Below are 24584 nucleotides of genomic sequence, written 5' to 3'. Positions count from 1 at the left end.
GGTATAATCACTGGATTGTGTGATCCAGACTCGATTATTTACAGACCGCCGTCATACAGCTGGAATATTGCTAAAACAATTTATTCCATAAAGAATGTCGGCAGTCAGTCAAGCGTTTCGTATACACAGCAGACAATCATAGGTAGCTGGGTGACCCCAGTTATGGGTGTAGACTACATATGCATGTTCCAGTGTATGCGTCAGCTTCATGTAAAAGAGAAATCCAGAAGTGAAACAGGTGTGAGAAGGTCCACGTGGTGAAACTCACTGCTGGAGATTTTCAAAGAACAGATCCGACCACACAATTCCAAAACATGTCAGTATTCAAAATTAAAATACAGCTATGACGTCACTCTATTGTTTTAACTGCAGATTATCTGTAACGATTTGACACTTTACTGACACATTGCAAATTTTGGTTCATGCATAAATCTAAGCACGTGCATTGTTACAAATGTACCGACTACAACGATCAGTTCGCCCAAATTGCACGTGCGGTACGAATATACAGGCCAGTTCAAATACAGCACGATATCAAAGCACGAAGTTAAAGATTCTCATGTTTATTAAATGTATTGCTTGCAATTTCCGTGCAGCATATTTGTGTTTATTTATTGATGTAGTTTAACTTTCAGTCTGTATTTTTAATCTAATTACTCAGTATTTTGTTACTTTTCAGATAACGCACGCGTAACTGTACATTGGTAACAGCTTGATGGGTAAACATAAGAATAGCACTCAGAAAATAACAATAAACTGGTGAGTTGTCAACTTAGTAGCTTTGACTCCCGACCATCAGGCGTGCAACTTTTAAAAACTGACCGTCCGCCAGCAAAATAGACTGTCTCGGGCTGTCGGGCAGGCGGGTATTTTAAACGCTGATGTACCTATCATTAGCACAACACTCCTGGCAGCAGACTTCAGACTGGATTCTTCATAAACCAGCGCGTATGACACATTACTCAACGTGCCTTGCACATGTGCCGGATATCACATCATGAGGGAGCGAGACTGACGTATTTACCGTCAGAACGGAATCCATAGGCTTTGACTTGACTTGCTTGTTAAGCGATGAATATTGCGCGAAGCTATGCGGAGTTATGTCCCATTGACTGTACTTGGGCTGGACGGCGTCTCTCCAAGAGTGAGCTCAAACACGTGTTTGGAGACACCGCAGCCACCTGTGTGTGTGCTGCATCTGTTTTTGTTGCACAGCGTCTACTTGTCTGCTCAACACATGGTTTGCAAACTGATTCCCAATTTTGGTTTATAATACCAAGTCCATGTTTAATCTGATAATGCGAAGTTGTTTTGAGACTGACAAGTTTAGTATAAAAAAAGGTAAATCTGTGACTCTCTTGTGTGAAAATTGAATGACATTCACACTGTTTTCTCCGTAAAAGTGTAGATCGCAAAACATCCCTTCTCTTCGTTTCGTGTATCGAGAAAGGTACACTCAACTGCCCATTGAAGTTTCTATACCCGCAGAGATTACATTGCAGAATAGCACCCCAGTACCCCTCGTTTGTCTCCCCGTAGAGATTCCATCGCAGAACAGATCCAAAACTGGTTCGTTTATATAGCACGTGGGATCAGCTCTCCTGTATTGCTGGTGGGTTTATATAGCACGTGGGATCAGCTCTCCTGTATTGCTGGTGGGTTTATATAGCACGTGGGATCAGCTCTCCTGTATTGCTGGTGGGTTTATATAGCACGTGGGATCAGCTCTCCTGTATTGCTGGTGGGTTTATATAGCACGTGGGATCAGCTCTCCTGTATTGCTGGTGGGTTTATATAGCACGTGGGATCAGCTCTCCTGTATTGCTTGTGGGTTTATATAGCACGTGAGATCAGCTCTCCTGTATTGCTGGTGGGTTTATATACCAAGTGGGATCAGCTCTCCTGTATTGCTGGTGGGTTTATATACCAACCACGTGGGATCAGCTCTCCTGTATTGCTGGTGGGTTTATATACCAACCACGAGGGATCAGCTCTCCTGTATTGCTGGTGGGTTTATATACCACGTGGGATCAGCTCTCTTGTATTGCTGGTGGGTTTATATACCACGTGGGATCAGCTCTCCTGTATTGCTGGTGGGCTTATATACCACGTGGGATCAACCCTCAGGTATTGCTGGTGGGTTTATATACCACGTGGGATCAGCCCTCCTTTATTGCTGGTGGGTTTATATACCACGTGGGATCAGCCCTCCTGTATTGCTGGTGGGTTTATATACCACGTGGGATCAGCTCTCTTGTATTGCTTGTGGGTTTATATACCAACCACGTGGGATCAGCTCTCCTGTATTGCTGGTGGGTTTATATAGCACGTGGGATCAGCTCTCCTGTATTGCTGGTGGGTTTATATACCACGTGGGATCAGCTCTCTTGTATTGCTGGTGGGTTGATATACCACGTGGGATCAGTTCTCCTGTATTGCTGGTGGGTTTATATACCACGTGGGATCAGCTACCCTGTATTGCTGGTGGGCACACACACACACACACACACACACACACACACACACACACACACAGAACTACAACACTGTGTGAAAGTTTTAATGTGAGTGCAAACCGTGATACCTTGAACGACCTTGAGTTTTATTCATAGCCATCATCGTTCACAGACAGTTTGAGCACTCTGCGACTGATGTTTCTTGAGATTAAGATTTTAAAACTTTTGTAAACTTTGATTATGGGATTGTAATGTTTTTAGACGGCTTTTTAGGCTTTGTAGTTCCAGAGGAGATGTCGGAAATGCAGTAACACAAGACAAATGGGGGTACGTGAAAGTCAATGGTCGTTTTTAAGTTAAAAATATAAATATACCAACAAAAAAACACGTCATAACTCATACCACGCATTTGCTGAATATCCAATGTCATTATGAGATATGCAGAAACGGCAGAGTATTGAGCAAAAATGACATTTTCAATATGGCCGCCATGGGAGCCATGTTAGTTGGATCAGAATTCTGTGAGCACTTTTGTCGACACCATAACTGGCACGATTCATACAAGTTTAATTCCCGTAGGCCTTGTAGTTTCAAAGGAAACTGTAACAGTAAACGAAGGACAGACGGACGGACGACAGACAACTCGCCAAGTACACTTGACTTTCAGTAAGAAGAGCACAAAACCAACATTGCGTACCATTACAAAAGACATTTATTCAACTCACAAAGTTAGGACAACAGTTGCTTTCAATTAACACCACATCTAAATAATTATGGCAAGGTGTGAGACTGACAGATACAAGTGCCGACTTCCGGTTGTACATCAGTGTTGACTGACTACATCTAGTACACTATGACAAGCGCTACAACCGAGATCACAAGAACAGAAACCCCCGTGGTATAGGGGAAGAACGTATAACAAGCTGTAAATGTATAGAAGAACAAAAATCATTGCAAAGTATACAAGCAGATCCAATATAACGGAAGAAAACTTACATCCTTATATAACGATACAAAATACAAACTGTTATCAAGATGAACGTGTGAAAATGTGAACATAATCTTAACACAGAAGTATAGGGAACTCATCAGGTGTTACTCTGGAAACACATCTAGAGTTGCCACATTATTATGCTTACGACAGACACGGAAAATTACCATACTTAATCAAATAGTTTTTGTATTCCGAATCTCATTCCGTTTTCTTCATAAGACAGACACGTGCGTTTAACGCCGCTGTGAACAGTATTCCAGTTATATTACGGCGTGTCAGCTTAACGGGGGAGGAAAACCCGAAGTCATGTATGTCCCTGACGTTTACCACTTCGGTGAAATCCACGAGCACGACTATGGTGCTGACAAGCCGAGAAACAATCGGGGGCGAACTTGATTCGAACCAACGATCATAGGTTTCTGGCGTGCGCAAGGGAGGCAACTCTGTGGCGCATTCGACGACTTGGCCCGCCGTGCCACCCGACAGACATATGAATTTGGAATTCACGTTGAATTGTCAATGCACGCCTGACCAATCAATAATTCATGAGGATTAAATATCACTTTTATTTTATTTAGATTTATCGAAACGAATGCAAATCTATATGATAATGTGTGCGCTTTTTAGAATCTTCAAAAATATAACAGCGTATGTTATAAAGAAGCCACGATGGTATTTTAATATTAAAGCACAAAATACAAAAGAAGGCATGATACGGTTAGCCACACAGCTTGAATAAATGATGCTCGATATATTTCCCAGAAACACAAGTTTCGTTTTAATATTCAGCAATCCATATTTAGCATTACCCTCTGGCCTTACCCGACCCGACTGTTCTTGGCCCTGCTGCAGGCAGTCCCAAACCTGATGATTTAGGTATGTGTCGTGGGAAGAAAAACATCTTCAAACAAACGACTCATTTACCTAGGGCGCGTGACCAATGGAAGACCCGACCTGAATTTCCGACCAAGTGAAGAAATATGTTTCCCTTCACGGTCATGTGTTCCTGATGAACGTGAGATAAAACAGTTCAATTTGCTACCCGCGTCCACCTATAACATTATTTCAATTAACAAAAATGAGTATTTCACTTCATTTCTTTGGATAAAAAATACATATTAAAAGTTACCTACAAAGACAAAATTCAATAGAAAAGCAGAAAAAAGTATAAATATAGTAAAATAGTTTCTGACAATACGGAAGAAGGTTATAAGAGCACTTTCCTCTCCTTGCTTGAGTGTAAACGTCAAAGCAAATCACATGAGCGAACAAACAACCAACAGTCCCGTGCAGAACCGCCACCGCATGTCCTCGAGCTCTGATTGGTTAAAAGTCTATCACGTGACGGAACTACCGGCAAGTCAACTGTAGGATGCCCATGATTCCACCTACGAACATGAAGATGGCGCCGACTATGGCGAAGCCCATGGACCAGCCCACGTGGTAACTGTAACCAAGCTTGATGGCGAACACGGCAATACCCACCACGATGAAGAACACTGAAACAAAAAGGAAGAACAGTTTTATATTTGCCATAGAGAGCTAACATGGCCGCAACTCGACCTAGACCACAAAACTGGGTGTGGATTAACATAGACTAGAAATAAAGTTCAGACGATGTGCTTTATGTAATGAGTAACACTTACGTCCGTGACTAGTTTAGTTAAAGAGACAAACAGGCAGAAAATGGCATGCTGGGATAATATTTGGTCAGGAAATATTTCTATAATTGGAATCATTAGGCCCCCCCTCCACCAATCGATATTATCTAGAGAGGGTTGTTGTGTATCGCCACAGACGGTGTCGGTATCAAGCATTGATTGTTTTCAGCGTTCACCGTCTCAAGAGATAAATGCTGACGCAGGAATCACAAATTTGCATCATAAACTTCTGATATTTTCATAAGAGGTCAGCTGGTTCTCATGCGCCATGAAGAGATCAGTGCCGCTTCTAAATAACAACGCGGAGCACGTCAAACCTAAAGGCCCTCGCTTCTCGCAGTCCTGTAGACAATCTGTCTACGTGAATATAAATACACATACGCGGTTTGTCTAAAAGATAGGGTTATTGGACCCGACACGTTAATTAAGGACCATTCAATTTTGAACATATTATAAACTACGTCAGCAAAAACATAACACACTCCGTGATAGAGAAAACAATCGATTTCGAAAATGCTTTTTAAGGGGAATATTACGAGTTTAACGTCTAAGTTTCACAATATATGAAAGGGGTATAATTCATTATTGTCGTATCTATCTACTACTTCACTTAGCACGCTGACGTCGAGCGTCTATCTACTACTTCACTTAGCACGCTGACGTCGTATCTATCTACTACTTCGCTTAGCACGCTGACGTCGAGTATCTATCTACTACTTCACTTAGCACGCTGACGTCGAGTATCTATCTACTACTTCACTTAGCACGCTGACGTCGAGTATCTATCTACTTCTTCACTTAGCACGCTGACGTCGAGCGTCTCTCTACTACTTCACTTAGCACGCTGACGTCGTATCTATCTACTACTTCGCTTAGCACGCTGACGTCGAGTATCTATCTACTACTTCACTTAGCACGCTGACGTCGACTATCTATCTACTTCTTCACTTAGCACGCTGACGTCGAGCGTCTATCCAGACTGCTACATGCTGCCTGCTGACGTCGAGTGTCTATCCAGACTGCTACATACAGCCCGCTGACGGCGAGTGTCTATCCCGACTGCTACATGCAGCCCGTTGACGTCGAGTGTCTATCCCGACTGCTACATGCAGCCCGTTGACGTCGAGTGTCTATCCAGACTGCTACATACAGCCCGTTGACGTCGAGTGTCTATCCAGGCTGCTACATACAGCCAGTTGACGTCGAGTGTCTATCCAGACTGCTACATGCAGCCCACTGACGTCGAGGTTCTGTCAAGACTGCTGCATGCAGCCCGCTGACGTCGAGTGTCTATCCCGACTGCTACATGCAGCCCGCTGACGTCGAGTGTCTATCCAGACTGCTACGTACAGCCCGCTGACGTCGAGTGTCTATCCAGACTGCTACATACAGCCCGCTGACGTCGAGGTCTATCCAGACTGCTACATACAGCCAGTTGACGTCGAGTGTCTATCCAGACTGCTACATACAGCCAGTTGACGTCGAGTGTCTATCCAGACTGCTACATGCAGCCCGTTGACGTCGAGTGTCTATCCAGACTGCTACATACAGCCAGTTGACGTCGAGTGTCTATCCAGACTGCTACATACAGCCAGTTGACGTCGAGTGTCTATCCAGACTGCTACATACAGCCAGTTGACGTCGAGTGTCTATCCAGACTAATACATACAGCCTGTTAATTATCCAGGCTCTTACGTACGGCATTGTTGACGTCATTCGAATCTTATTGTGACGTAAGGTCGGAATGACGACACACTAGAAACGATAAAGATTGTTGACAACGGGCGTGATAAGTGCTTTTTCTGAATGGTAGCTAAAAATATTATAAGGGTAACGCTATTTTCAGGGCATTATTATTTGCAGGGCATTTCAGGGCATTATTATCGAGACCGAGGGCTTCTGCAAATAATAATGACATTAAAAAGAGCGTTTCCGTTATTATAGCTAAAATGGATGGAAATTGTTATCAAATAAAAATAAACAACAATATCGGTTTTGAAACAGTTACTGCAATCAACACGAATGTCATTGACCCACTTTTAACAAATATGGAAATGTCATAGAACCAGATGACGTCACTATTGAACGTGACGTCACTATCCCAACCCTATGACGTCACCTAACAACATGCGTGATAATGGCCCGTCGTCAAGCAATATGAGCGCATTATCAACTTACAGTGGCCCACTGATTTCTGATAACATGCGGGCGGGTTTAATTATAATTCTATCCATTTAAGCTATGATAAGAAACAATGGGAAATAAAGAAAGTATCACACACGCCTGTGTTATAAGAACTTATGTGTTACCCTCGCCATCGCTCGGAATGACATTCGTTTCGTGAAACTAAATGGCTACATATAATCTGTTGACGTCCATCTCCGTGTTTGATCCACCCCCACATGCAGTGCGACTAAAACAATTCACTCACTCACGCAAGCACGCACGCACGCACGCACGCACGCACGCACGAACGAACACGTTACAAGACTGACCTGCAGCGAAGACGCAGACGACGAAGGCGATGAGGGAGTTCCTGCGTCTACAGCTGTCCACGAGCAGGTACAACAGCAGCACCAGAAGGGACACCAGGGCGAAGATGAGGCCGATACACTCTAGGGCCTGGGTCGCTCGTACGTGTTCTGAACAAGGAAAATACAGGAGTCAGTAGGGTGCTCCCCCTAAATACAGTAGTCAGTAGGGTGCTCCCCCTAAATACAGTAGTCAGTAGGGTGCTCCCCCTTAATACAGGAGTCAGTAGGGTGCTTCCCCTTAATACAGTAGTCAGTAGGGTGCTTCCCCTTAATACAGTAGTCAGTAGGGTGCTCCCCCTAAATACAGTAGTCAGTAGGGTGCTCCCCCTAAATACAGTAGTCAGTAGGGTGCTTCCCCTTAATACAGTAGTCAGTAGGGTGCTCCCCCTAAATACAGGCGTCAATATGGCCCTTCCACTAAATACAGGAGTCAATAGGGTGCTCCCCCTAAATACATGTGGGAGTCAATAGGGTGCTCCCCCTAAATACAAGTGTCAATAGGGTGCTCCCCCTAAATACAGGAGTCAGTAGGGTCCTTCCACTAAATACAGGAGTCAATAGGGCCCTTCCACTAAATACAGGAGTCAGTAGGGTGCTCCCCCTAAATACAGGAGTCAATGGGGCCCTTCCACTAAATACAGGAGTCAATAGGGTCCTTCCCCTAAATACAGGAGTCAGTAGGGTCCAACTGATTCTCCTTCGTAATCCCGACAAGGAGGCGCGCATTTGTGGCACTGGACACTTAGTCTACTGTGGTAGAATGGTCAGAGCAATAACATCCCCCGACAGACAGAAACTCCTACAAGTGTTCGTGTGTTGGTGGTGCAGGTTACGCTCACCTTTCCGCTAAATCCTGATACCATCACTGTTTGATATTGATTCCTAGAGATTTCTTATGATTATGGAAATGTTTTGTGTTTATTCAATCACCCCCATCTGCCCAGTGTACACGTAACCACCTCTCATCAACACAGTGCCCGCTGCGTCAAGATTCCAGATTTTATGAGAAGAGACATAATTACCATGAGCCATGTGTTTGGGATTGGTGTTCACGGGAGGGCCTTAATCGAGATTTCCAAACAGACCAGACACGCCACCAGGCCTATTGTATCGATTCCCCTCCACGGGGCGATGTGTCCGAACTCCCGGCCCTGGTGGTCATCAGGGTGGGGACTGGATGTTTAGTGGGAAGTGGTGGGGTGTGGACTGGATGCTTAGTGGGAAGTGGTGGGGTGGGGACTGGATGTTTAGTGGGAAGTGGTGGGGTGAGGACCGGATGTTTAGTGGGAAGTGGTGGGGTGAGGATTGGATGTTTAGTGGGAAGTGGTGGGGTGGGGACTGGATGCTTAGTGGGAAGTGGTGGGGTGAGGACCGGATGTTTAGTGGGAAGTGGTGGGGTGAGGACTGGATGTTTAGTGGGAAGTGGTGGGGTGGGGACTGGATGTTTAGTGGGAAGTGGTGGGGTGGGGACTGGATGTTTAGTGGGAAGTGGTGGGGTGAGGACCGGATGTTTAGCGGGAAGTGGTGGGGTGAGGACTGGATGTTTAGTGGGAAGTGGTGGGGTGGGGAATGGATGTTTAGTGGGAAGTGGTGGGGTGAGGACCGGATGTTTAGTGGGAAGTGGTGGGGTGAGGATTGGATGTTTAGTGGGAAGTGGTGGTGTGTGGACCGGATGTTTAGTGGGAAGTGGTGGTGTGTGGACCGGATGTTTAGTGGGAAGTGGTGGGGTGAGGACCGGATGTTTAGTGGGAAGTGGTGGTGTGGGGACCGGATGTTTAGTGGGAAGTGGTGGGGTGGGGACTGAATGTTTAGTGGGAAGTGGTGTGGTGAGGACTGGATGTTTAGTGGGAAGTGGTGGGGTGAGGACCGGATGTTTAGTGGGAAGTGGTGGTGTGAGGACCGGATGTTTAGTGGGAAGTGGTGGTGTGTGGACTGGATGTTTAGTGGGAAGTGGTGTGGTGAGGACTGGATGTTTAGTGGGAAGTGGTGGTGTGTGGACCGGATGTTTAGTGGGAAGTGGTGGTGTGTGGACCGGATGTTTAGTGGGAAATGGTGGTGTGTGGACCGGATGTTTAGTGGGAAATTGTGGTGTGTGGACTAGATGTTTAGTGGGAAATGGTGGTGTGTGGACCGGACGTTTATTTGGATGTGGTGGTACGTGGACTGGATGTTAAGTGGGAAGTGTTCGAGTGGTGATTGGGTGTTTAGTTAGAAGCGATAGTGCGGGGATTGCAGGTTTAGTTAGAAATGACGGGGTAGGGACTGTTTAGTGAGAAGCCCCTCTGAAAATATATAATACTGATGGAACCAATTAATTTCATCTATAGTTTAAAAGAGCCCCAGTGAGATGGTAGATTCAGAACCTGAACCTGAGGAAAATCTAGACTTGCTTCAACAGAAAGGGCTTGGCGGAAGGGAAAATAATATAGTTCAGGGACTGTGAGACAGTCTACGTCTGCTCAGGGCGGTGTTAAAGTGAAGACACTTCGCGCACTGACTTGACTTGAATGTTAGTAAGGCACCAGCTTGGATTTGAAGTGTGTTAAATTCGCGAGAACACAGAAACGTAGACTTGCACAAGTCTTTAAGGCAATAATTATTAGTTTAAATCATATTTTCTAGATTATTGAAATAACAAGAACATTTAGTCCCTGTAAGCCCCTCGAGTCTTATACTGTCCACATATCTAGACTTGCCTATGTATTAGGAACATAGAATTACTAACAGCCATAGATTATTCTTTCAGTACAGCCTTGGAGCAAGGCTAACAGAAACAGAACCGAGGGACCTTACCGGGAAGCACTGCCGACGGTGTGGTCAGGCAGGTTGGCGGAGCGGCTTTTAAAACTTACATACTCTTCTTGGTTGGTTTGTTGTTTAACGCCGCACTCAGCAATATTTCAGCTATATGAGGTGGTCTGTAAATAATCGAGTCTGGACCAGACAATCCAGTGACTGATATCATGAGCACAGATCCACGCAACTGGGATCGATGACATACATCAACCAAGTCAGCGAGCCTGACCACCCGATCCCGTTAGTCGCTTTTACGACAAGCATAGCCGCCTTTTAAGGCAATCATGGGTTGCTGAAGACCTATTTCCCCCGGATACACAGTTGAGCGGTGAGCGGTTTAGCGTGTTAGTCGGGATGCCAGGAAACGTATATTAAAGTATCTGGCCATACATTCTATCTATGCCTTAAGAAACGCTCCAAAATTCGAAACTAAAATTATTTCTAAAATTTCTAGACAAATATTTTTATAAATTAACTAAGCGTGTCATGCGTTATCGGGGAGTATGATTCAGTGCCACGCCCTAGCGTGTCAGTTTGCCCTCCAGACACGCCCATCCTGGCACGCCCACAATGTAGACTTCCGACTATAGTTACAGCGGTGTTATACTACTGCTACACACGAGCAACAGAAGGACATAGCCTTGTATTATCAAGGAAGGGTGGATTCACTCCGATGTAATGACATATATTCATCTACACCAGAGAAGATATTGTTATTGTACATGGCGGTTTATAGTCCATGTACTCTAATTACTATTGTTGTGTATTTCCTCTCCATAAAATCAGTGGGCTCTTATGTAGAACAATTTGTAACAATGTTTAGCTCAAAATTATGTATTTTCTTAATACTTTAGTGAAAACAAATGGATATTGCACAATTTATACTTTGAGCATAATCTGCGGACTTTTTTGTCTCTGGTGTTTTTAATATTATTTCCAGAGGGAAAAATAATCATCTTGTGACTAAATCAGTTCTACCATGCTTGTGGAGTTACTACATATACTACATTCAACCCCAGGACCGCTTCCGTGGTCTAGCGGATAGAGTAGAGAGCTGAACGTCGGGGGTTCGGTCCCCGGTGGCGTCATACCAGAAGACCGTCCAAAAGATGGTACTTGTTGTTACCTTGTCTGACGTTCGGCATTAAGGGGCTAAAACAAGGATTGGTCGGCTCGCAGTCAGTACACTGTGTCTTGGGCGTAAATGTTAAACTGTGGCATTACCCTGGACTAGTACAAGCATGGCGCTATACAACTGCAATACTTCTGAACGCCGCGGTAAAAAAACCCACTTCACCTCATCATTCAAGTCTATCCATACAGGCTCAACCTGTCGTATCACTTTGATATGGTGTTCACTCCCTAGGTCATAAACAGGTCATAAACAGGTCATCCAAGGGCCTCCTAGCTCCCAACACTGCCACACGGTCAGAGACTATACTAGTACATGTACATATTAGGTAGTATCCTAACTAGCCTTGCGCCAAGGCTATACAGAAAAGAGTCCATGGATGTGTAGTAATTCTATCCTCCTATAACAGGCAATTCTAGATATGTGGACAGTACAAGTCTCGAGGGTCTTATAGGGACAACTTGGTCTTAAAATTTCCATAATCGAGAAATTATGATTTAACCTAATAATTATTGCCTTAGGGATTTGTGCAAGTCTATATCCTAACAGTCATTTAGCAGTGTCGTTTCCCCTGCTTGTATGTCGATACTCAGACATACCAGAAGTGCTTTCCCATGAGTCAAAGTGTATTGTTTTAGAGGTATTGCTCTTACAGATGGAACTTGGCCAAAAAAAATCATTCGCCATTAAGTATTACACAACAACGTATCCATTAACATAATGTTAAGATGCTGCCACAAAGGTTACGTAACATCCTCATATCGTATACAGCCACGCCCAACTCTCGCGATAGCGCTGTCAGCACTGCCTGCAGTGTCAAGGTCACATATGCAGCCGTCGACTTGCTACCCACGCCGTGCCAGCTAGCTTGAAATGGTCCATTAACACTGGTAACACTACACACACATCAGCAGGTACCGGCCCGGTAGGAGAAGTCGAAATTCATCTGCCTCCTCGGTGTGTCGGCCGCAGGGAGGATGCACTGATCATCACAGCAGACCTGTCCCGGAGTTGTACATCAGCTGTTAGAGACATGCCGACTTGGCAGTTTATTTAGAACATTGACGGTGCAAGGTGTAGAGAGATCGAATTTAAACTTGGTAGTTCAGTTGGAACGTCGAATGCGGCCGCCTCAGTGGTCTAGAGGTAGGGCGTCGCGCCGGGTTCGATCCCCGGCCGCGTCATACCAAATACTTTAAGAGATGGTACTTGTTGTTACCCTGTCTGACGTTCGGCATTAAGGGGCTAAAACAGGGACTGGTCCGCTCGGAGTAAGTATACTGTGTCTGAGTGGGGTAATCATGTTCACTGCGGCATGGTATCTCAGTGGGCTAGCACTATAAATCGGCGTCAGTCCGGACTAGTACAAGCAGCCACACACACGTGCATACACGTCACTGTATAAGTGCAATAATCTTGGACGCGACGTTAAACCCCATTTCACCTCACCTCACCTCACCTCACCTCAAAACGTCGCATGCGCAGAGAACCAACTCTAGCGAGGGATAAACTTGAGTTGATGTAAATACTTCTGGGAAAATAGGGGATCAGTCCTGTATAGGAACAGTTCAGATAATGCTGACGTTCATTGATACCTGCAACGAATTATTCCCGGTTAAATGTACCCTACTGTCCAAGGCGGCATTAAACCCAACTTACTCACTCACCAAACGCAACGAATTCGCGTAAAATACACACAGAACGCATGATGCCAGCTCACCATACATAACAGTGTGAGGTACAAGGGCGAGCGATGACCTGATGAAGTAGAATCAACGAGTACCATGTGTGATGTAAACCTCTGTAATTTTGCATAATGAGCTATACTTGAATCCATTTTACTTTTTTGAAATGCACGTTTAGAATTGTGCACTTCGCACATTTATTCACTAATGTAGGACCAGGCTCAGAGCCAATGCCGTGATGTTTGTTTGTCAAAATTAGCAAATGCATAAATCAATGCAGGGAAATTACTGTAAATTACTGTAAATTGTATGGATTGAGCTGTTACATGTGCACAGGAGGGATCGGTTGGCGGTCGGTGTTTATTTTGGCGGTTCCCCAGTCTGCTTCTCACGTCTCCATTTGCAAGGAAAAGCACACGCTTCATGCAGCACCGGACGGCGGCGTTCCGACGTTAACTGACACTACCGTGGAGAAGATACCAGCTGGTGGAGACCGAACACCAGAACACCAAGGGAAGGACCCTTAATAGACGGCAAGACCGGCGGTGGGACCCTCAATAGACAGAAGGACCGACGGTGGGACCCTCAATAGATGGCAAGACCGGCGGTGGGACCCTCAATAGACAGAAGGACCGACGGTGGGACCCTCAATAGACAGAAGGACCGACGATGGGACCCTCAATAGACGGCAAGACCGACGGTGGGACCCTCAATAGACAGAAGGACCGACGGTGGGACCCTCAATAGACGGCAAGACCGGCGGTGGGACCCTAAATAGACAGAAGGACCGACGATAGGATCATCAATAGACAGAAGGACCGACGATGGGATCCTCAATAGACAGAAGGACCGACGATGGCATCCTCAATAGACGGCAGGACCGACGGTGGGATCCTCAACAGACGGCAGGACCGACGGTGGGATCCTCAATAGACAGCAGGACCGACGATGGCATCCTCAATAGACAGAAGGACCGACGATGGGATCCTCAATAGACAGAAGGACCGACGATGGCATCCTCAATAGACAGAAGGACCGACGATGGCATCCTCAATAGACGGCAGGACCGACGGTGGGATCCTCAATAGACGGCAGGACCGACGATGGGATCCTCAATAGACAGAAGGACCGACGATGGGATCCTCAATAGACAGAAGGACCGTCGGTAGGATTCTCAATAGACGGCAGGACCGACAGTGGGACCCTCAGTAAAAGCAGGACCGACGATGGGATCCACAATAGACGGTGGGACCCTCAATTGACAGAAGGCCGACGATGGGCCCCTCAATAGACGGCAGGACCGACGGCAGGGCCCTCAAAAGACAGAAGGGCCGACGCTGGAACCCTCAATAGACGACAGGACCGACGTTGGGATCTCAATAGACGACAGGACCGAAGGTGGGACCTCAATAGACGACGGGACTTCATCAATGTTGCTACCCCCTATCCTCTTGTGGGGTTCCCAGAATAGGTCCCAAGGACGCTTTTGGTTGTCCCCGCCCTTTGAGATCCGGGTAAGAATAGTCCCTAGGGCGCTTTTGGTTGTCCCCGCCCTTTGAGATCCGGGTTAGAATAGGTCCCTAGGACGCTTTTGGTTGTCCCCGCCCTTTGAGATCCGGGTTAGAATAGGTCCCTAGGACGCTTTTGGTTGTCCCCTTTTTGGGATATGGGTTAGAATAGGTCCTCAGTCATAATAGCTACCACTGTTTTGTCTAGCCCGATTATGTACAGGCCGTGTCTTAACTGGAATATTGATGAACCTAAGGATACACTACACAAGATGGCCAAGAATCAATGTGTTTGATGAGAGAGCTGAATCATATCAAGTTGAGCGATACCAGAGGGTCTGTTCATGGCGGCAAGACAACTCAGGCACGCCATCCTCGTGCAGATATACATCCTATCTAACCCCGAGTCTTCAGACTGGAATGTAAATGTTATTGTCGTGACTGGCTTGAGCAGGTCGATCACTACTCTCATCAGCCTCATCCATATTCATATCCCCGTCTTCATTCAATGAGCTCATGCAATGTCAAGCTACAAGATAGGAGGTAAAAGCGTTCGCTCGTCCCGACGAAGGCCCGGGTTCGATTCCCCACATGGTCACAATGTGTGAAGCCTATTTGTGGTGAAGTCAGGATAACAATACAACGTACCAATACAACATATTATGTCATGACCTTGGATTATCTACAAAAGTATTTCATATTTGTTTGAAGTTGTAGATGTGATAGCAGGTCATGTCTGTGTTAATTATTTGAAAAAACGTAGGCTAAATGTTTCTATGATTGTAAGGCTTTCAAAAAATATATTTTTTTAGGAAGGAGAACTAAACAGGGAGTGCCTTACACCTGAATATTTACTACAAGACATCAGATAGTGTTCTTCATCTTCAAGGACTGAGCAGTGATGATCACAGTGGCGTTCGTCCAAAGGTGAAGGTGGTCTTGTTCTTCTACCCAGTTCAGTGTTAGTCCGTGATCAATGTCTTAGCTTGTTGTAAATCAGTGTTGCAGTGTTGTAAATAAGGTTCAGTTTTAATTTCTGATTTAAATTTTCTACTCTGTTCTAACTTTGTTTCTTGAATCTAATTTATTTAGCTTATCTTGAAAAGATGAGTGGATTATATCTGTAAATTTTGATTGTAGGTCCTTGATTACTGAGGAAGAGGTTAGATCATTTTCTTTGATGTCAAATTTATCTTGGAGACAAGGAAATTTATAGTACCATCAAATTTTGTGTTTGACCATAGCTATTTATTCATTAGTAGCATGTTTTAAAACAGTATTGGGAGATTGTAAAAATATGTGTGTAGAATTGAACAATCGATCTAATTACCTGAAACAGCGGGGGAAACATACCAAGCTCCACCCTGCATGCCCCGTTATGTGTTTGTTGAGAGACTCCAGGGACATGTTTGTTTGTAATATTTCAGGAGTAAAAGTATCTATATACCTGAGCTGAACCGAGTCAATTCCCCGTACCTCACAGTTATATAGGACAACAGGTTCAATAAATGCCTTGAACATTTTGAGATAGACATTTGGGTCTAAATCTCTAAACAGGCTAGAAGAGGACACATAGTATGCTCTTTGGACAATTTGTACAAGATATTCTACTCAATGTTTAAATTTAGAATTTTAATGAAATACAACACCCAAGTAAGTGTATCTGTCTGAAACATTAATATCTTGCCCTGCCACTGACCATTTGAAAATTAGATTTTGACTGTCTGTGCCAAACATAACTACAGCAGTTTTTTCGATGGCGGTGCTGAGTTTATTGTCCGTGCAGTATTTTGAGAAGCTGACGAATCGGAGACAAGAACCCAATCATCAGCAAACAGTAGATGACGTGTTGAAGCAATCCAGAGTAAGGCCAGAGTTTGTTATTCACAGCTGTTATGATGTAGAGTTAATGAACAGTTAATGTCGTTTTGTAATTGTCCAATGCTGCGCTAATAACCCTGAAAGTAGTTCCCTATTTGACTGTTTCTTCTGTCCTTGCCCAGCTCTGAGTTGTGGCCATCAGCAAAAATGCTTTGACCCAATTTGTGGACCGGCGCGATACGCGTCAGTGATATGTATCCATGGATGAGCCAGTGAGTGATTAGACTAACATATAGTCTCTGAAATGAACATATCGTACAGAAAAAAACAGTTGTTCAGTTATCTTAATAAAAAATATAATAAAAAGAGAGCCCAGTGATTCTCTTCATTTTCCTGATACTGCAGTAATCTAGACTTGCCAAACATTATAGACTTGCATGGGCTGTAGTTGATATATTTGTATCAGGGTCTGGAAGACAGACTAGTGCGTGATATGTATGGAAGACACACAAAGCCACCAACCCCACTACATCAGAGGCTATGCTCTACATGTTCAACCATTGGTGATGAAAAACACTACATACTTCACTGTACCAAACACACTCAAGAAAAAAATATACTCTTTGGGAAATTATCCACACAAAATGTATATGTCCACAGTCATGAAAACAAATTATATCACTACTTCCTCTCAAATAATGAAGCCATCAATATCAATTGCATTTGTTTCCATGTCTATCATTTCAAGCAATAAATACCTCTTGACTGTTGACATTTTATGTATAACATCATCAAACAGATGTAATATAGATTGTTTTTTTTGTGTCTACAGGAATGTATGTATATCGGTATTTATATACTTATTATGCCTCAAAGTGAGATTGACCAATCAGATAGCAGAACCATTGACCCCCACGTGAGCCCATATACCGTCAATACAAATCCCAGATGGTTGATACTGACCTAATTTTAGACCTAATACCGTCAGTAACAGCCATCTTGGATTTTCCAAAACCCACTTCACATATTTCAGATGGAACTTCTGGTACCAAAATTCGTTATTTGACACTGTTTTGTGTTTTACTATCATTAATTGTGATGTGTAAGGACATTAATCTGATTTTTAGATCACGTTCGTGACTTTACTGATAAAGATTATAGTCAAAATTTTCAACAAGGTTTGGCCGCTCAGGTTTGATGAGTGGTCTCCCTTCGACGTCATCAATGTTGTCAGTGTCAAGTTTTCATTATGACATGACACGTGCGATATGGATACCAGAGAGTGTAAACTTTCGCCATGATAAATTCGTTATGGTGTTTTTAGTTGCTGTATACGGTGTCATATTAGGTTAGCTGAAAAATATTGGGCTTCCGACTCGCCCAATACTTTTCTGCTAACCTTATATGACATCGTATACGGCAACTAAAGACACCATAACTGATAATATGAATCATAATATTTTGTCATTTAAATTTTTTTGCATCTGTTTCGTAATAGAATGTTTCTGCAATAAGTATTATCTAGCTTATCTTAGGCATGAGTGGGTGAGTGAGTGATATGAATGTTGGCATGAGTGAGTGAGTGAGTGATATGTATGTAGGGATGAGTGAGTGAGTGATATGAATGTAAGCATGAGTTAGTAGGCCGCCGCCAACAGGACCATATAGCTAATAATGATATGAAGAAGAAGAAACAAACTTTGGCCACGGTCAGCCTGGGGTGCATTTCTCGTCTGGTCAAACAATTAATGACAGGTTGACCAGGCAGTGACCACCGAAGCCGAGCACAGATGTCGGCTAGGCACTGTTCGTTTCAATTAAATAAATTGTCTCATTGCATAGTTACGTTTTCGCAGCGCAAAGACAGTCGCAAGCCAGTTCCCATGCGAAAGGAGACATCGCTGTGCCTCACACCCGGCCCCCGCATCCCCACCCCTCAACTGCAACCCCACCCCTCAACTGCAACCCGACTCCTACATCCCACCCCTCAACTGCAACCCGACTCCTACATCCCACCCTCAACTGCAACCCCACCCCTCAACTGCAACCCCACCCCTACACCCCCACCCCTCAACTGCAACCCGACTCCTACATCCTACCCCTCAACTGCAACCCGACTCCTACATCCCACCCCTCCACTGCAACCCAACTCCTACACCCCCACCCCTCAACTGCAACCCGACTCCTACATCCCACCCCTCCACTGCAACCCAACTCCTACACCCCCACCCCTCAACTGCAACCCGACTCCTACACCCCACCCCTCAACTGCAACCCGACTCCTACACCCCACCCCTCAACTGCAACCCGACTCCTACACCCCACCCCTCAACTGCAACCCGACTCCTACACCCCACCCCTCAACTGCAACCCGACTCCTACACCCCCGACCCTCCCCTCGGTGCTTCGTGAACGCGGCAACCCTCACCGCCTGTGTATAAGGACTGAGACGGCGGCACAGCCGTATCGGATAACGTGGAATCCAGGCAGCCGAGAGCGGAAGATGGGGGGAAGGGGGATGGGGATGGGGGAACAGGCCTCTAATTGATAACCACTGGCGAGGAATGCCGGTTGTGCGCCGGGCGGTGTCCCTAGCGTATGAACAAGAATTCTCAGTTGGCACACTGGCCCTGAGGATAAAATTCGGATACATTGCTCGGAAAACATAAATTAAAAAGTAGATGCAATAAGGTGTAAAATTGGAATTTGTAAACATCGGGACACTTCAGCATTGCATAATTGTCTACGAAACTCCGCCATCCCCATAAAAGAACGAATTGTGATATTCCAATTTGACCCAAGTAACAACTAACCAGATTTTAGTTGGAAAAGTTAAAAAGAATGACCCACCGTAATCATTGCGTCCGAAGTAAGTCCAAGCACCATAGGACAAATAGGTGCAGAAGGAAGTCCCGCAACTGTACACTTTCCATACTCCACGGGCCTCCCATCTGTTGTAGGCGCTAGAGACCATCCAGGACACTGTGGAGAAGCCGATCACAAACAACAGTGTGCCTACCAACATGCACACCAAGGCAATCTTCATATACATCGATGCAGCCATGATATTCGCCATCTTGCTAGAATTAAGCTGACAGTGGAGTAGAGAGAGAGAGATCCCGCCCTAACTACTTCAACGAAGCTGACTGACTAACTTAGCTAGCGGCGAATGTGGCGGCCCACCGGTAGCAGGACTCTTCCAGAGTTTACTATTTTTACCGGAATTGCGCGAGTTGCCATAGCAACCTGTGAAGATGAGTTTCAATGTATGGCCTGTGGTACGATCAGCAGAGTGCAGCTGCCAAGGTTGAATTGTAACGAAACACCCCCTCCCCCTCCCTATCTCTCAACCCACCCCCTCCTGAATCATTTACGTCCCCATAACTTCCCCGGACGCTGACACATCTGCATGGGGGTCGGTGACGGCAGAGACCAACATGTAGTCCCAGAAATAAAGTTATCTTATTTAAAAATAAATATCTACAAAATAAAAAGTAAAATCCAAATGGAGCCCAGAACAATAATATATTCTAGAGCTGATGCAATCTAGACTTGCTAAATCAATCTGGACTTGGTTGGATTATGTTTTGATTTATTATTTCTGGGGTGCAGACAATGTAGCTATATGTGCAGTAGTAACTGATGACAATCCGACAAGCAATGGCGTCTGCGTTGTGCATCGTGAACGAACTATAACAAAAGAAGCGCTGTGGACTGCGTCAGGTTTTTACGATTAAACACATTCTTTCTTTGGTGTGGCTAAACTAGAAAATAACATATAATCAAACAATACCGTGCACTTCGCAAATTGTATCAGAGTATTTGACTCTTAAAATATGTTTTAAGCAAAACCGCACCAATCTCGCTAGCTGAAGATAAAGCAACCCTCCTCACACAGATTGATGTCTGAACAATACATCACGTGTTTCTCCAGGTTGCAGTGTGCATGTGGTGACAGTAACCCTGGAGTGTCAGGTGGCGACAGTAACCCTGGAGTGTCAGGTGGTGACAGTAACCCTGGAGTGTCAGGTGGTGACAGTAACCCTGGAGAGTCAGGTGGTGACAGTAACCCTGGAGAGTCAGGTGGTGACAGTAACCCTGGAGAGTCAGGTGGTGACAGTAACCCTGGAGTGTCAGGTGGTGACAGTAACCCTGGAGTGTCAGGTGGTGACAGTAACCCTGGAGTGTCAGGTGGTGACAGTAGCCCTGGAGTGTCAGGTGATGACAGTAACCCGGGAGCGTCAGGTGATGACAGTAACCCTGGAGTGTCAGGTGGTGACAGTAACCCTGGAGAGTCAGGTGGTGACAGTAACCCTGGAGCGTCAGGTGGTGACAGTAACCCTGGAGTGTCAGGTGGTGACAGTAACCCTGGAGAGTCAGGTGGTGACAGTAACCCTGGAGTGTCAGGTGGTGACAGTAACCCTGGAGAGTCAGGTGGTGACAGTAACCCTGGAGTGTCAGGTGGTGACAGTAACCCTGGAGTGTCAGGTGGTGACAGTAACCCTGGAGTGTCAGGTGGCGACAGTAACCCTGGAGTGTCATGTGGTGACAGTAGCCCTGGAGTGTCAGGTGGTGACAGTAACACGGGAGCGTCAGGTGGTGACAGTAACCCGGGAGTGTCAGGTGGTGACAGTAACCCTGGAGTGTCAGGTGGTGACAGTAACCCTGGAGAGTCAGGTGGTGACAGTAACCCTGGAGTGTCAGGTGGCGACAGTAACCCGGGAGTGTCAGGTGGTGACAGTAACCCTGGAGTGTCAGGTGGTGACAGTAACAAGGGAGCGTCCGGTGGTGACAGTAACCCGTGAGTGTCAGGTGGTGACAGTAACCCTGGAGTGTCAGGTGGTGACAGTAACAAGGGAGTGTCAGGTGATGACAGTAACCCGGGAGTGTCAGGTGGTGACAGTAACACGGGAGTGTCAGGTGGTGACAGTAACCCTGGAGTGTCAGGTGGTAACATTAACCCGGGAGTGTCAGGTGATGACAGTAACCCTGGAGTGTCAGGTGATGACAGTAACCCTGGAGTGTCAGGTGGTGACATTAACCCTGGAGTGTCAGGTGATGACAGTAACCCTGGAGTGTCAGGTGATGACAGTAGCCATGGAGTGACAGGTGGTGACAGTAACCCTGGAGTGTCAGGTGATGACAATAGCCCTGGAGTGTCAGGTGGTGACAGTAACCCTGGAGGGTCAGGTGATGACAGTAACCCGGGAGTGTCAGGTGGTGACATTAACCCTGGAGTGTCAGGTGATGACAGTAGCCCTGGAGTGTCAGGTGATGACAGTAACCCTGGAGTGTCGGGTGATGACAGTAGCCCTGGAGTGACAGGTGGTGACAGTAACCCTGGAGTGTCAGGTGATGACAGTAGCCCTGGAGTGACAGGTGGTGACAGTAACAAGGGAGTGACAGGTAGTGACAGTAACCCTGAAGTGTCAGGTGGTGACAGTAACAAGGGAGTGTCAGGTGGTGACAGTAACCCTGGAGTGACAGGTGGTGACAGTAACACGGGAGTGACAGGTAGTGACAGTAACCCTGGAGTGTCAGGTGGCGACAGTAACCCGGGAGTGTCAGGTGGTGACAGTAACCCGGGAGCGCCAGGTGGTGACAGTAACCCTGGAGTGTCAGGTGATGACAGTAGCCCTGGAGCGTCAGGTGGAGACAGTAACCCTGGAGTGTCAGGTGATGACAGTGACCCTGGAGTGTCAGGTGGAGACAGTAACCCTGGAGTGTCAGGTGGTGACAGTAGCCCTGGAGTGTCAGGTGGTGACAGTAACAAGGGAGTGTCAGGTGGTGACAGTAACAAGGGAGTGTCAGGTGGTGACAGTAGCCCTGGAGTGTCAGGTGGAGACAGTAACCCTGGAGTGTCAGGTGGTGACAGTAACCCTGGAGTGTCAGGTGGTGACAGTAACCCTGGAGTGTCAGGTGGTGACAGTAGCCCTGGAGTGACAGGTGGTGACAGTAACAAGGGAGTGTCAGGTGGTGACAGTAACCCGGGAGTGCCAGGTGGTGACAGTAGCCCTGGAGTGTCAGGTGGAGACAGTAGCCCTGGAGTGTCAGGTGATGACAGTAACCCTGGAGCGTCAGGTGGTGACAGTAACCCTGGAGTGTCAGGTGGTGACAGTAACCCTGGAGTGTCAGGTGGTGACAGTAACCCTGGAGTGTCAGGTGGTGACATTAACCCTGGAGTGTCAGGTGGGGACAGTAACCCTGGAGTGTCAGGTGGTAACATTAACCCTGGAGTGTCAGGTGATGACAGTAACCCGGGAGTGTCAGGTGGTGACATTAACCCTGGAGTGTCAGGTGATGACAGTAGCCCTGGAGTGTCAGGTGGTGACAGTAACCCTGGAGAGTCAGGTGATGACAGTAACACGGGAGTGTCAGGTAGTGACAGTAACCCTGGAGTGTCAGGTGGTGACAGTAACACGGGAGTGTTAGGTGATGACAGTAACCCTGGAGCGTCAGGTGGTGACAGTAACCCTGGAGTGTCAGGTGGTGACAGTAACCCTGGAGTGTCAGGTGGTAACATTAACCCGGGAGTGTCAGGTGATGACAGTAACCCTGGAGTGTCAGGTGATGACAGTAACCCGGGAGTGTCAGGTGGTGACATTAACCCTGGAGTGTCAGGTGATGACAGTAACCCTGGAGTGTCAGGTGATGACAGTAGCCATGGAGTGACAGGTGGTGACAGTAACCCTGGAGTGTCAGGTGATGACAGTAGCCCTGGAGTGTCAGGTGGTGACAGTAACCCTGGAGGGTCAGGTGATGACAGTAACCCGGGAGTGTCAGGTGGTGACATTAACCCTGGAGTGTCAGGTGATGACAGTAGCCCTGGAGTGTCAGGTGATGACAGTAACCCTGGAGTGTCGGGTGATGACAGTAGCCCTGGAGTGACAGGTGGTGACAGTAACCCTGGAGTGTCAGGTGATGACAGTAGCCCTGGAGTGACAGGTGGTGACAGTAACAAGGGAGTGACAGGTAGTGACAGTAACCCTGAAGTGTCAGGTGGTGACAGTAACAAGGGTGTGTCAGGTGGTGACAGTAACCCTGGAGTGACAGGTGGTGACAGTAACACGGGAGTGACAGGTAGTGACAGTAACCCTGGAGTGTCAGGTGGCGACAGTAACCCGGGAGTGTCAGGTGGTGACAGTAACCCGGGAGCGCCAGGTGGTGACAGTAACCCTGGAGTGTCAGGTGATGACAGTAGCCCTGGAGCGTCAGGTGGAGACAGTAACCCTGGAGTGTCAGGTGATGACAGTGACCCTGGAGTGTCAGGTGGAGACAGTAACCCTGGAGTGTCAGGTGGTGACAGTAGCCCTGGAGTGTCAGGTGGTGACAGTAACAAGGGAGTGTCAGGTGGTGACAGTAACAAGGGAGTGTCAGGTGGTGACAGTAGCCCTGGAGTGTCAGGTGGAGACAGTAACCCTGGAGTGTCAGGTGGTGACAGTAACCCTGGAGTGTCAGGTGGTGACAGTAACCCTGGAGTGTCAGGTGGTGACAGTAGCCCTGGAGTGACAGGTGGTGACAGTAACAAGGGAGTGTCAGGTGGTGACAGTAACCCGGGAGTGCCAGGTGGTGACAGTAGCCCTGGAGTGTCAGGTGGAGACAGTAGCCCTGGAGTGTCAGGTGATGACAGAACCCTGGAGCGTCAGGTGGTGACAGTAACCCTGGAGTGTCAGGTGGTGACAGTAACCCTGGAGTGTCAGGTGGTGACAGTAACCCTGGAGTGTCAGGTGGTGACATTAACCCTGGAGTGTCAGGTGGTGACAGTAACCCTGGAGTGTCAGGTGGTAACATTAACCCTGGAGTGTCAGGTGATGACAGTAACCCGGGAGTGTCAGGTGGTGACATTAACCCTGGAGTGTCAGGTGATGACAGTAGCCCTGGAGTGTCAGGTGGTGACAGTAACCCTGGAGAGTCAGGTGATGACAGTAACACGGGAGTGTCAGGTAGTGACAGTAACCCTGGAGTGTCAGGTGGTGACAGTAACACGGGAGTGTTAG

The 24584-nt window shown here is 46.6% G+C and overlaps 2 protein-coding genes across 2 annotated transcripts; one reads left to right on the top strand and one right to left on the bottom strand.

Annotated features, from left to right (window-relative positions):
* Positions 1-3150: 3150 nt before the first annotated feature.
* On the bottom strand, positions 3151-19808 carry LOC124140651. The gene is made up of 3 exons (XM_046508327.2): positions 19438-19808; positions 7607-7753; positions 3151-4949 (listed from the first exon to the last, which is right to left on the bottom strand). Exons 1-3 carry the CDS (start codon positions 19661-19663, stop codon positions 4801-4803), a joined length of 522 nt encoding a protein of 173 aa, XP_046364283.1. The 5' UTR covers positions 19664-19808; the 3' UTR covers positions 3151-4800.
* On the top strand, positions 19757-24584 carry LOC124140730 (collagen alpha-1(III) chain-like). The gene is made up of 3 exons (XM_048384833.1): positions 19757-19865; positions 20522-21340; positions 21427-24584. Exons 1-3 carry the CDS (start codon positions 19757-19759, stop codon positions 24582-24584), a joined length of 4086 nt encoding a protein of 1361 aa, XP_048240790.1.

The sequence above is a fragment of the Haliotis rufescens genome, unplaced genomic scaffold, assembly GCF_023055435.1.
Source record: "Haliotis rufescens isolate VD_foot unplaced genomic scaffold, xgHalRufe1.0.p SCAF_51, whole genome shotgun sequence".
Classification (NCBI taxonomy): domain Eukaryota; kingdom Metazoa; phylum Mollusca; class Gastropoda; order Lepetellida; family Haliotidae; genus Haliotis; species Haliotis rufescens.
The sequence above is the reverse complement of the archived record's forward strand: the minus strand, read 5'-3'. Positions and strand labels throughout refer to the sequence as shown.

What these genes read in the sequence shown, in the direction of transcription:
- LOC124140730 (XM_048384833.1), top strand. Translation starts at nt 19,757, where the DNA reads ATGTGGCGGCCCACCGGTAGCAGGACTCTTCCAGAGTTTACTATTTTT. An exon ending in GTTTCAATGTATGGCCTGTG is followed by an intron (nt 19,866 to 20,521) that starts GTACGATCAGCA and finishes GTGTTTCTCCAG; the next exon opens with GTTGCAGTGTGCATGTGGTG. An exon ending in GGTGACAGTAACCCTGGAGT is followed by an intron (nt 21,341 to 21,426) that starts GTCAGGTGGTGA and finishes CTGGAGTGTCAG; the next exon opens with GTGGTGACAGTAACAAGGGA.
- LOC124140651 (XM_046508327.2), bottom strand. Translation starts at nt 19,663, where the DNA reads ATGGCGAATATCATGGCTGCATCGATGTATATGAAGATTGCCTTGGTG. An exon ending in CTTCGGACGCAATGATTACG is followed by an intron (nt 7,754 to 19,437) that starts GTGGGTCATTCT and finishes TTCCTTGTTCAG; the next exon opens with AACACGTACGAGCGACCCAG. An exon ending in CGTCTGCGTCTTCGCTGCAG is followed by an intron (nt 4,950 to 7,606) that starts GTCAGTCTTGTA and finishes TTTTTGTTTCAG; the next exon opens with TGTTCTTCATCGTGGTGGGT.